General features: G+C 41.8%; 1 protein-coding gene across 1 annotated transcript; it reads left to right on the top strand.

Annotated features, from left to right (window-relative positions):
• The first annotated feature begins 584 nt into the window (after window positions 1-584).
• LOC132079047 (hypoxanthine-guanine phosphoribosyltransferase-like) lies at window positions 585-8825 on the top strand. The gene is made up of 9 exons (XM_059481472.1): window positions 585-602; window positions 3730-3836; window positions 4224-4407; window positions 4748-4810; window positions 5356-5373; window positions 5567-5649; window positions 6631-6677; window positions 7355-7431; window positions 8778-8825. The coding sequence occupies exons 1-9, from the start codon at window positions 585-587 to the stop codon at window positions 8823-8825; spliced, it is 645 nt and encodes a 214-aa protein (XP_059337455.1).
• The last annotated feature ends 3677 nt before the right edge of the window (window positions 8826-12502 follow it).

Genomic DNA, 12502 nt, shown 5'->3' with positions numbered 1-12502 from the left:
CTCACCCCATCTCAGCAGTTGCAGACCTCTCCTTCAAGGCCCTTTTAAAAATATGCTTTGTTTAGTCTGCTTTATCTCTGACTGACATTTTCTGACAGCAAGATATAACATGAATTTTTAAAAGACATGGACTTTGTCACAACAATGGATTGTGTAAACAATCACTGCAAGAAAAGGGTATACAAACTCACCTTTTACACACACACCACTGATTTACCACCTGCTGCAACCAAACATCTGATGTGTGTTTTCAGTTAAAACCCCACCTCAGATTCTACCTAGTCCTTTCCATTAATTTGATTCTTGAGCTTCTCTTTTGCATCTCCCTCGTTCCCCACATCTTTACTCTCATTGGTTACAGCAGGGCTCAAGCTCATTTTATTTCTGGTTAATCTGATTAGGTAAGAGCCTGGGATTGTGATGTCAGTGCATTAGCAGGAGGAAGTAATGCTTCCTGCAGGAAAGATGGCAATTTTGACCTTTTAGAAGCAAGTCATGGTCTGACTGGAAGATTAAAACAGAGCCAGCTAAACTGCAGTAATAACACCAACTGATTCTGCAGGAGCATCCTTCAAAGAGGGATTATGGCTTATGGACTGCAGGTAAGAAAGCATAATGTCCTTGTGTTTGGTTATGTGCCTGAAGGGAGCTTTGGCTAGGGGGGAAAGGTCAGCTTCAGCAAAAATAGCAGAACATTGGAAATACTGACTAATGAAAGGCTTTGGTTCTTACATTTACTCAGCAGAAAAGATGGCTTTCAGAGCAAAGGCATCTTGATAGACTCACTTTTTTACAAATGCATGACATTATTTGACTTCATATTCTTTCATTCTGTGCTGACAAAATAATAGTTATGTATTTCTCTACTGTACAAAATTGCTGTAGTTAATTTTGTTGTTTTTTCCACTTAAACTCAGAAACTTATATCAGTAATTGAACAGATGAGACTGAAACTAAATTAAATAACTAATTTCTCAAGTTATAAACTCATTATTTAAAAATTTAATGATTTTGCATGACAGTTTAGTAGATTCCTTTATAATTATGAGCTGTCACTGTATTATTCAGCATATGCCAGGGCAACATTCAACAATGCAAAGGCTTTAATGAGCCTGTAAGGCAGGTTGCTGTGGTGATGGGGTGTTCAAACTGATGCAATCTTTAAAGTTCTGGTTTTGAACCTTTCATTAGGCTTTAAAAAATCCTTCACACAGAGGATATTGTTGTAGCAGATATTGTTTGTACCCAAGACTTTCAACGAGCAGAGCTGTTAAACCAAGTAACAGCTACAAAGCTGCACTGCTGGAGTAGCTTTAAGCAGTAATGACTATTCACACATTTATGCCTCAAGATTACCCTTTAATGTCACACTAACATCCACACAGACAAACTCATCCCTCATTTGAGCTGAAGCAGTTGTGGTGTCACTCATCAAGTGCAGCAGGAAGCTCAGCTTTGGCAAGAAGGCTGACCTTTAACTTGCTGTGCAGGAGAAATGCTGTGCATTTATAACTGCAAAAGCAGATTGTAAAGCTGAAATCCATTAAATACTGCAATCAGTATCACAATTAGGCAAAAGAAGCTGCTCAAATTGCAGGGAGAATTATCACTGTGTTTAAGCTGCAGTTAAGAAGAATGCCATAGACGTGGGAATCTTGGAGACAAAATAAACCAAACCAAACAACAAAGCAAAGAACACTTTTTATACTGGTGTCAGTGACTATCCTTAAAGATGCCTTTTTTTTTTTTTTTTTGATACTTCAAATAATAATGATGTTTATGTGTTACTATAGTCTCAAATAATCATTGTCTTTGACCAATGCTTCTAATTAAGTCAGAATCTCATATCCTGCCCATGTATTCACCACTAGCAACCTCCCAGAGGCAGAAATAGGCCAGTTTGGAGCTGCATTGGGTCAACTGAACACCAAGCCATGAGCAGCTCTGCACTCACTAAAGCTGCTCTCAGTGCTGTGGCACAGCCTGACCCAGCTGATCCCAGCATCTCTCCACAATCAACGAGGCACGAGCAAACCTGATCTAAAACCAATCCTGCACTTATGCTTTCACTTCACTGACTTCAGCCATGAAGGAAATAGTAACTAAACCAGGCAGAACAGAACTGCTGCCACCCACCCAGGGCCCAGCTGAGAGGTCATTCTGCATGTTCTTGGAGCATTAGGGCTGAGCAATTTTGAGTACTTGCAGAATATGCTTAGTCCAACCAGGATGAGCTTCTATATCCACTGCCTTGTGCTACTATGATCTGTTCTCTGAAACTTCCTTTAACACCTGTCTCCAGTTTTATCTTTAGCTTTAAATGCAGGAAGCTATTCGTGGCCAATTTAAAATAAATGGCAGTAATTGGTTATTTCATTTTTGGCTGCCATGAGTTTTGCAAGTAATAACCTACTACTGTTTTCTACAGTTCATTTTTCTTTTCTTCCTAAGCACTTATCTCTCCCATGCCAAAGAAAAGGAGAATTAAAAACAATTCATCTGTCTAAAGAGTTTGCAGGTGTTAAGTTGTTGTTAGCAATACTTTATGCTATTACTGCTGAATCCATAGCTCTGAGCTTTTAGAAAAGCTGAGTCCTGTGGAAGGTAACTGGTATGTAGATAACCTATTTTCCACTGTTGAAGCTTTGAGCCAGCTCTGAATTTTTCTTTCAGTTAGTTCTGTATTTTTAACAACAGCAGGGCACTATCAGGTGTGACAAAATCTCATTAATTTGAGGGGATTTTCCAAATTTATTTCTAAAACTTATATATTAATCTTATTCACATTTTTTTCTACTTCCATATATGTTTTCTTGCCTGTTTTTTTTACCACCACATTATAAATGAATGAAGCATTCATCAAGGTCTTGAAGGGAGGTAGAATTCAAAGACACTGATCTGTTTGGGGCCAGAAGAGAAACCCAAATGGAGATTATGGATCTCCTAGACACACAGATATCTCTGGGTGCAACAGCCTGAAATCAGCATGTTGAATAAAGAACTGTAATCTGAAACCCTGGAGGCAAAAAGGGTTAGGGTCCAGATCTGTGGGACATAGCCCTGGCCAGCCCCGAGCCCCAATGAGGAGCACTCTGCTCCAAAGGCAAACAGCACAACAGTTTCCCACCTCTGCAGCTTCCCCTCTTCCCACTGCCATGCCAAAGCTTCTCCTTTGGGGTGAGCCATCTCCCTTGTCCTCTGAGACAGCTAATGGATGGAATGTCGAAAATTCAGCTGTGAATTCATGCTTGGGAAGCAGAGTTTTCTCTTTTACACAGTGGAAAATGATGATCAAGGTAGAGCAGCACCTCAAAGTCACATGCTGACCTGTAATCCCAATCTCCTTTGCCTTACATTTTAATTTTCACTTGTCTACCACACAAGCAAGCAGCTGAGCTCTGCAGAACAGCAAATGGAACAAGAGGAGAGGTTGTTATTGTTTTGGGTGGCTTTTTAAAGGAGTTGATGATGGCCAAGAATGTATCTCATAATGACTGGGGCAAATTACTTGTTTATCCATTCATGACTCCATTCACAACTCAGCCACCAGCTCCTGAGTTATGAGATTGTCAACAGTTCTAGCAGAAAGATCAAAAACTCTCAGAAATATTTTTTATTTTGACACATTATTGGAGTGGAGGAATTTTTTCTTCACACTATCAGAGACTGGAAGCTTTTTCTCGTATGACTTTGTTGCTAGTTTTAGACTTACTTCCCTTTCCCTTGCAGATAAGAGATGAGGAAAGTGGCTACAACAAAAATCTGTTTTGCATTCCTAAGCATTATGAAGAAGATTTAGAAAGAGTCTTCATTCCTCATGGACTCATCCTGGACAGGTATGAGGGTAAACAGAAAAGAACAGCGACAGTGATGCCAATTTTTGTCCCTCCAAATGAAAAGACCGAGGTCCTTGCCCTGTGCAGCCCATGAGAAACATGGAAACCCTGCAGCCTAACACTTCTGTCCTAAAATCTAGTACAAGAGGGGGTTTATGGAGAGGGTTCCTCTGCAAGCTCAGTTAAGCTTCCATGTTCCCTCAAATATCTTTAAGACCACCTATCCTGCAATTTTAAGGTTTATTGATTAAATCAGCTTGTGCTGTGCAAATATGTAGCTAACTTTCCTATGACTTGCTTTGGTAACAATTTGCTAGCTATAAAAACAAAACAGCAAGATGAGAATTTTTAAACTCTTTTTTTATTTATTTTTTTTTTCTCTCACAGGACAGAACGTTTGGCTAGAGATATCATGCAAGACATGGGAAGTCATCACATTGTTGCACTCTGTGTCCTTAAGGGAGGCTATAAATTCTTTGCTGATTTGCTGGACCGTATAAAAGCACTAAATCAAAATGGTGATAAATCTGTTCCTGTTACCGTGGATTTTGTCAGAATAAAAAGCTACTGTGTAAGGAACTTTCTTTTCTTTGGAAAGTTGACTCTGTCCATAGACTGGCATTCTAAATACTGGTAGTTTGAGTTTATGCATACAAAAATTGAGTTTATGCCTATATTCTGTTCAAATTACCTACTAAAAAGGAACTGATTTACTGATCTTCCCCAAAGGGTGGAAATTACACATTCACTGGAATAAACATATAGCAGAATACTCAACATGACAAAGCCAGGGGCAGATCTCAAACTCCCTCCTCTTGCAAAAAGCAAGAGCAGCACACCTTTCAAACAAATACATGATAACACTTTTGGACATGCTTTATGTGACTTCAATCTCTTCTTTCTCCTTCTAGAATGATTCACCTGCAGAAAAAATCAGTTTTGTCGGAGAGGAACTGTCTACACTAAATGGGAAGGTATGAATTAGCATCTTCAGCTTTTAAAGGGAAACAACTGTTCTTGTGTATTTTCCATGAAATCCATATTTATTAAGATTTTGATACTGCATACTTCCAGCCACTTAACACTGAATTAAATTGCTGGGCTTTGAAACAGTGAATAATTCCCACTGATCTCAGTGGAAACTTGAAGTGATCAGTGATGACTGCTCCCAAAGATCCTATTCCCCATTTTAATCCCAGAATGCCCAGAAATGAACCTTATTAAACTGACTCATTCAGTGTGGCTCTAGAATACTAGTGCTATACATAGAGCAAAGTATAGACCTGACACAGATGCCTTTATCACCACATTTTAAACTTTCATAAATAGAGAAAGACTCTTTGGAAAGCACCAAAGTAAAGTCATTAGTAAAAGTAACAACCTCCTCTGAAAATCAATGCAACTTCTTTGTAACTGAGGGTTTGGGTTTGCTTTTCTTGGCTGTATAATTTGCATAAAATTGGCATTTAAGTATTTTCTTTTCTTTTCTTTCCTTCTTTCCCTACGTAATCTCTTCCAGAACGTGTTAGTAGTAGAGGTAAGTAATGACTGAACAAGGGGTGGAATGACAGGGATTTTTTTTTCCTTTTTTTCAAATTAATACATATTACACATAAAATAATAATTAATTATGTTACTGGGCTGCCAGGTTGTTATGCTCTAATTTAATCCACTGACAGTCTGGTTTTCCTTTCAAACTTGAAAGATAACTTATTTTTTATCTTTTTCAGGACATTATTGAGACTGGTAGAACAATGAAAGCACTGCTTTCAAAAATAAAAGACAAGAAACCAAGGATGGTAAAAGTTGTAAGGTACAATGATATAGCCACTAACTAACATATTCAAATAATTTGGGTGAATAGTCAGTGTATGCTGACAGGTGCTTGTTTGGCTTGAAGTTTGGGGGTGAGGAAGCAAATGCAGGAAAGTAATCATTATTCAGCTGCTGAAAAATTAAGTGTATCTTAAACTGGGAATTTTACCTGCGCACTACCATCTTCACTGCTCAAATTAATAAAAAAAGGTTTTATGGCTCTTTCCATGCAGTTATAAAGTCTGATGGATTCCTTGTTTCTTACTTTATGTTTGAAGGAAATTTATCTCTTTCCATAAGTTTTCTAACATCACCTCAAGTTGCCTCAGTACTAGAATGACAACACTGAGAATATTTCTTAATATCCTCAACCACAGAAGTTTCCAGAATCTAAGAGTCTGTCAGCACTGGGAAGATGACTTCAAGTAGCATTCTAGATCTGCTTTTAGTAGATCTCTAAAAGGAAATTTTGTGGAATATCCCTGTGTTTCTCAAGTAACCACAATGCTTTATAAAAACAGTTGCTTTAAGCATCAGTTCTTCAGACAGTCCTTCTAGTGACTGTCCAGGAGGTTCTCAGTTTCTTCTGAAGTGCTCAGGCAAAGCAAGAATAGATATAATTTTGCAGGAGAAATTGTCCTTTTCTCCCTCCCTCCCCACTAAAATCATTACCAGCCACTCGGACATGCTTCCCCCTCTGTGCTGTTTTATGTCCATTGCTGCATGGAAGGGCAAAGAGCTGAGACACACGACTGAAGGGAACTGAATACAAAGTCGAGCCACTCAGACAGAAAGATCAGAGCCTTTGCTTCTCCCTCCACTACAAGACTAAACACTACTTCTTTCTGTGCAATAATCTCACATGTTTTAATTTAAGTGCATGATTTTAGAACCTTATAGAGAGGCATGGCAGAAGGGAAATCTACAACTTAGAGCAAGACATATTTTAAAAAACAACCTTCTCTGCTCTGCCTTACAGCCTCCTTGTTAAAAGGACAAGTCAGAGTCCAGGCTACAGACCAGACTGTGAGTATCATGTTTTTCTAGCATTTTTTTTCTGTATTTTCCAAAACACAGTCTTGGAATTTCACTTCAGGCAGCACATCTGAAAACTGCCACATAAGTTTCATGGAGGCCAAGAGAAATGGGGAGAAACTACATAAAAACTTGTGAACTAATGACCAACTACACTATCCTGAGGCCTCATGATCACCTTTTTTTCCCCTGAGTGCAGATTTAGCTACTTGATATACAAATTTAACTATTTAGATAGCAGAAACAGGATCAAGCTTTAACTGTGTTTTGCTCTGTTTTGACCCCAGAGGGTATTTGTTTTGACATCTGGCATTATTAAACTTGCTTTGTTTCCAAACTGAAAAGTCCTACTGAATCACAGTTCATCTACTTTCACTCAAGTAAAATCTCACTCCTTTTTTCCTTTCCCAGGACTAACTCATAACTAAGTTTTAAACAATTATTTTGTTAATAAAAATAATTCTCTTAAGACCTTAATTTTATTACTGGCTGATGAGAATGGTTTAGATTCTAACCTCTGTCATCAATTTACAGCTCAGATTCTTAAGAAATCACCCTGAAAGAGATGATGCCTTTTACTCTCAGCTCAAGTATGTGTTGAATACCAACTGTGCACTTAAAAGCTACTTACACCACTGAATTATAAAAAGAACTGTATTTTCTTGCAGATACAGGCTTTGAAATTCCAGATAAATTTGTGGTTGGATATGCTCTTGACTATAATGAATACTTCAGAGATTTAAATGTAAGTACATGAACATTCTTCCACTGCCAGGTATCAGGTATCTACCTACCACAGGTACCTAACAGGAATATTTGCTTCTACTCAGAGCTTCTCAACAATTAAAAAAATCTTCAATTCCAGCTATAAACTTCTATTAAAAGAGCAAAACCAAAATTTTAAGGTGCCAAGTTGGTAATGCAATGTAGGTGCATAGGAAATGTTTGTGCCTCACCTTTTCCGTAAGTCTCATGGCTCGGCCATGCTGCAGGACATTCTGAACCCCAAGGATGGTGAGCAGTGTACAATCTGCGGCCCCATCTGAAAATAAAATACCTTGTATTTTGACTTTATTTTGATATTTGTCTGTCTTAGTTCAATCCTATGTTTCTCTTCTGTCACCAAGTCCTTAAAGTAGCCGTGCAGGCACTCTGTGTGAAGGTTTTCCACACACTTATGGATAACATGGCTGCAAGGTCTCTCTTCCCTTATTCCATTACAGCTTCCTTAGGCTGCACAGAGTAGTAGACTTGGAAACATCATAAACTAATAGGGTTGGTCTGTTTTCAAATGTCCTTCCTTAATTCTAGTTAACTTGGGAAGTTTTTCACTTCTAAGTCTTTTTACTAAGACAAACCAGTTCTGCTGAAGGCACAAAATCTGTGCTATTGCTCAGTAACATGAAGGCGAATGCAGTAATTTAACAAGCCTAAGTTCTTTAGGATATATAAACCTATATGATGCCTTGTGAAGACTGACTTACAGGCTAGATGGATTTAAAGAACAAAGTAGGTACTTAATATAAGGCCTCAATGGATCCACCTTGGGCAGCACAAGAGCTCAGCCAGGGCTCCACCCAAGAAGAACAAAAATGGTCCCAAAATGCACGACCGGGCACGGGGTCTGTCACTGTGATCAGTTCTGCTGCATTTGCACATTGGAGTTAATTGTCCAATTATAACTTTAGGTTATTAAGTCCCATCCTTCTTGTTTTTCTCTCTCCAGTCCACGGTGTTTGTGCTTTTGGGCCTGAGATTTGGATCATTTGTCCTTGGTGCCCAGCTGGAGCAGGAATTTTTTTGTCTCCCTACTCTGTGCAGAGAGCTCACCATCCCCTAATATGAAACTCAGAACTACACAGTAAAGCAGCACAGAATCTGGAAAATAGAAAATCTAAAACCTAGGGCATCATATATATTACAGATAAACTTGTAAAGAGTATTAAAATCTCAAGTTACTACAAGCAGGACACTTGCAACAATTATGATTCTAGTGTGTTTTTATTACAATACTGGGAATACAACTGATAAATCTGTCTTGCATTTCATTCGAAGATAGAGATTGATAAATATTGTACTCTTTTATTTTAGCACATCTGCATTCTGAAAGAGAATGCCAAAGAGAAATACAGGATCTGATAACTTCAGTCTTCTGGAGCAATGATTCCTGGCTGCAGATTAGGTGACAAACATTACACCAGGAAATTACTCTTGTTACTTGAGTGTCCCTAAGAAGAACAAGAAGCTAAATGTCAGTGCCCAGGACCTGCAGCTCGCTGATTCCCCCTTGTACTATCGCTGAACACAAACTGCTGAGACCCTGGGCTTTTCCCGTGGTGGAGGAGCAGCCCGGAGCTGCGGCCGAGGCTCTGGCGACATCGAGCGCTGCCTCCGGGCCCGGGAGCGAACCCAGCCCGCTGTGCCCGGGGACCGAGGGGGCACCAGGGCTGAAACAGGCGGGGACTGAGCGGGGACACGGGCAGATGGAGGGCGGAACGAGAGGGAACCGAGGGGGCAACGAAGTGGGACTGACGCGGGACCAAGGCCCTCCTAGCGCCACCGGCCCGGCCCCGGGCTCGGTGCCGCGGTTGCCCGGTAACCGCGCCCGGGCCCTCAGCGTCTGTGACGGCACCGCTGCCTCAGCGCCCGCAGCCACCCTGATGCTCATTCGCACTTGGCTTTTCGCCACGCGAACTGTGCGCAGAGGTTGGTCTCTACGAGTCTTGCGACTCGTGGAGAATTGGTCTTTGTGAGCGACTCCGTAGCTTGGAAAACATTGGTCTTTGCTAGGGACTACTCAATTCACAGAACACTGGTTTCTGTGAGGGAGTCGTGAACCGGCAAAGCACTGCTCTTTGTGAGGGAGTCCTGGGTTTTGTTTGAAGGTAAATATTGACTCAAGTAGTACTTTCTGGTTTTGTCACATCTGAAAGAGAATGCCAAAGGGAAATACAGGATGGGATAATGCCAGTCTTCAGTTTGGTGGCATGTACAGCTGAGGGGATGAACAATACATGGTCTGCTGATGGTGCTTTTTTCTCACCGAAGAAATGCAACATTTCCTAAATATACTAGTCTATACATTTTTTCCCATAGTATTTATTTAAACTACTACTATAGGTGAATGAGTTCTGTTCAAGATTTAGTGGGTTGTTATGATCTGGTTATTAAAATTATTAAGCAGATGCCCCTGAAATAAGGTGCAAAATGAGACCATGTGCCAAAGTCAATAGTTTGGATTATATGTAACAGTAAATGTGACCAAGTGAGAGGGAGAAAAAAATAGAAAAATGAGCTGGGTTGGAAAGGTGGGAAGAAAGAGAGTGACAGAGACAGATTTAGTAGAAAATATCACCATTCCATGGATCCCATCCCATCCCATTCAGTCCTCTTCTGGTCTTCTCTGTGGTGAGGTCTCACCAAATGTGAGACTCCAATGGATTAATGCAGATTTGGGCAAGGTGGGACTGCCCAGGTACCTCCCTGGCGTGGGGCAAGTTTGGCTCTGTCTCTTACTACTCTCAAATAATATAAAATCTTTAGCACCAGTATGTCCTTTGAGTCTGCCATGAATTGGGTTGTGGATTTTCAGATCTGCTGTGTTTCTCTGCATGCCATGCAGTCATCTGGTGCAAGGCCTCAGGAATGGCTCTGGCGGCACTTTGGAGGTCTTTGCTGGGTTATGACACCCCCTCAGCTGCCCCTCATGGGAATGTCCCCTGGATGTGGCCTTCTGGGGCTGGGGGGTTTTAGAGCTGAGCCAGTTTGTCTGAGGGAGGATGGGTGTCCTCTGCCCCTTACCAGAGGTTGTGCCTCACCCCCAAAATTTCCTCCTTCCCCCTCTGTGGATGGGAAGTTTGTGTGCCAACCTGGCCTCAGCAGACGAGTCTGTGGCTATGACTTCCCCAGCCTGAAGGTAGACAGCTGATTTTCAGGACAGCTGCTGGATTTGACTTTAGTGGGGATATATTTTTCTCCCTCAGCCTTGTTCACTTCTCCCCAGACCTGAGCTAACAGGACAATAGTGTCAGCTTTATCTTGTCTCAAGTTCCCTTAGGCAGCTTAACTCCCAGTGCCAAGTGCCAGTCAGGAGGCATTTTCAGGGAAGGGTGCATTTGGGGGGTCTCAGGTTCTTTATTCAACTTTGTCACAATGGGCAAAAAGTCCTTTATAGCAATATTTAAGGCATTAGCCATAACATTCTAGTCTCTCACAAGTCCTTTGAGGAGCAGCTGAGAGAGCAGAGGTCATTTAGCCTAAAGAAGAGAAAGTCCATTCAAGCTGTTTTTAAATAATATTTAAGCTACAGTTTTGTTCTAAGCATTATTAATGTTCAGCATTTTAGCTCCAGGTTTCAGTACAATCAATCTTTAAACTGCCAAGGTACCCATATAGTTGCAATAAAGTCCAACTTGAGGCCTAACAACACTAGCTACTTCTGCCTAATGAGCATTTAGCTGCTTTCAAATCATATAAAACCTTTAGCACCAGTACATCCCTTGAGTCTGTCATGAATTGGGTTCTGGATTTTCAGAGTTCCCTTGTTCCTTCCAGTTCTGTTGAGGCGTTGTCACTCCTCTGTGACATCATCTCTTCACAATGGCATCTGGATTCCCAGGAAGAACACCAACATCTCGACTTTTGCTTAGGGAAGGACTGAAGCCTAATACTGTGAGTAGCCCCTGGGGCTGTGTTAAGGCTGGAAGCTGCCCTACTCTCCCTGCTCTCCCTGCCCCTGTTGGCCAGCAGTGCTCTGAAGCTGCAGAGCCCCTCCCCAGCACTTTGTGCCCTGCTCCTGTTGCTGGGGCTGTCCTGGTGCAGTAGGGAACACTGTGGGAAGTGTCAGGAACAGCCCAGCGCCTTGCCTGGCTGTGCCAGCAGAGCCAAGGGAAACCAATGTACAGCTGAAGCCCTCAGCATGGGCTTCTTTCCTTCCCCTTTGCCACAGCCATTCCTTCTGTCAGGCTGGGCACTCACCTGTGCTGCTCTGACCATCCTGCCCTTGGGCACCCGGGCACGTGAGGGGGAAAGCTCAAACTCTGCCCAAAGCCTTGAGAGCCACGGCTGGTCCCAACTGGAAGAGCTCCCAAGGCAGCTGTTCTCTCCCAGCTCCTGGGTGGGCACAGATGCAGCCCTGCAGGCAGCACTGGATGGAGCCAGGGCCACAAAGGTCCCTTGCTGTCTGCAGCTCACTTGGCTGAAGATGCCCCACTGCTGAGGCTCTGCCAAGGAGATCCCTCTGTTTTCTTCTGTCCAGGGCTCTGTCAGCCCACACAGAGAAAACCAATGCTAATTGACAGAGCTAAAACATGGACACATTCCTGTGCACCTCACTCTTGGTACAGCTTTTCTTGCTTGCTTCCCTTGGACTCAGCCAGCAGTGCTATCTCCTGGCTGTGAGTTTTGAGTGTTGTGCAGGGATGGAGTTTGGGCAGTTCTGAGAGCTCCTCCCCACTCTCTGAAAAGGCCACTGCCTCAATCCAGGGAAAAGTAAGAGGAAACAAATGCCCAAAGAGCAGAAATCCCCAACCATGTCCCATCAAATCACAGAGAGACTCATGGGACACAGCCATGTGGCTGGAGTATGTGTATTGCACTCTGTATTATTAATTTATTGGTGCTAAGTATTTCAGCAGGAAACTTCCAGGGCTTCCAAAACTGTGCTGGTGGCTGTGATCACAAATTATTCATCAGTTCCATTTATTCAAGGAAAGCCTTTCTGAACAAGCACAACTCTGACGTTCTTGCTTTTTTTTTTTTTTTTTTTTTTTTTGCCTTTCAGCTGCTTCCCTCTAAGTTCCAGAGAGAGAAGTTTG

This window comes from Ammospiza nelsoni, chromosome 13, assembly GCF_027579445.1.
Source record: "Ammospiza nelsoni isolate bAmmNel1 chromosome 13, bAmmNel1.pri, whole genome shotgun sequence".
In the NCBI taxonomy this organism is placed as follows: domain Eukaryota; kingdom Metazoa; phylum Chordata; class Aves; order Passeriformes; family Passerellidae; genus Ammospiza; species Ammospiza nelsoni.
The sequence above is the reverse complement of the archived record's forward strand: the minus strand, read 5'-3'. Positions and strand labels throughout refer to the sequence as shown.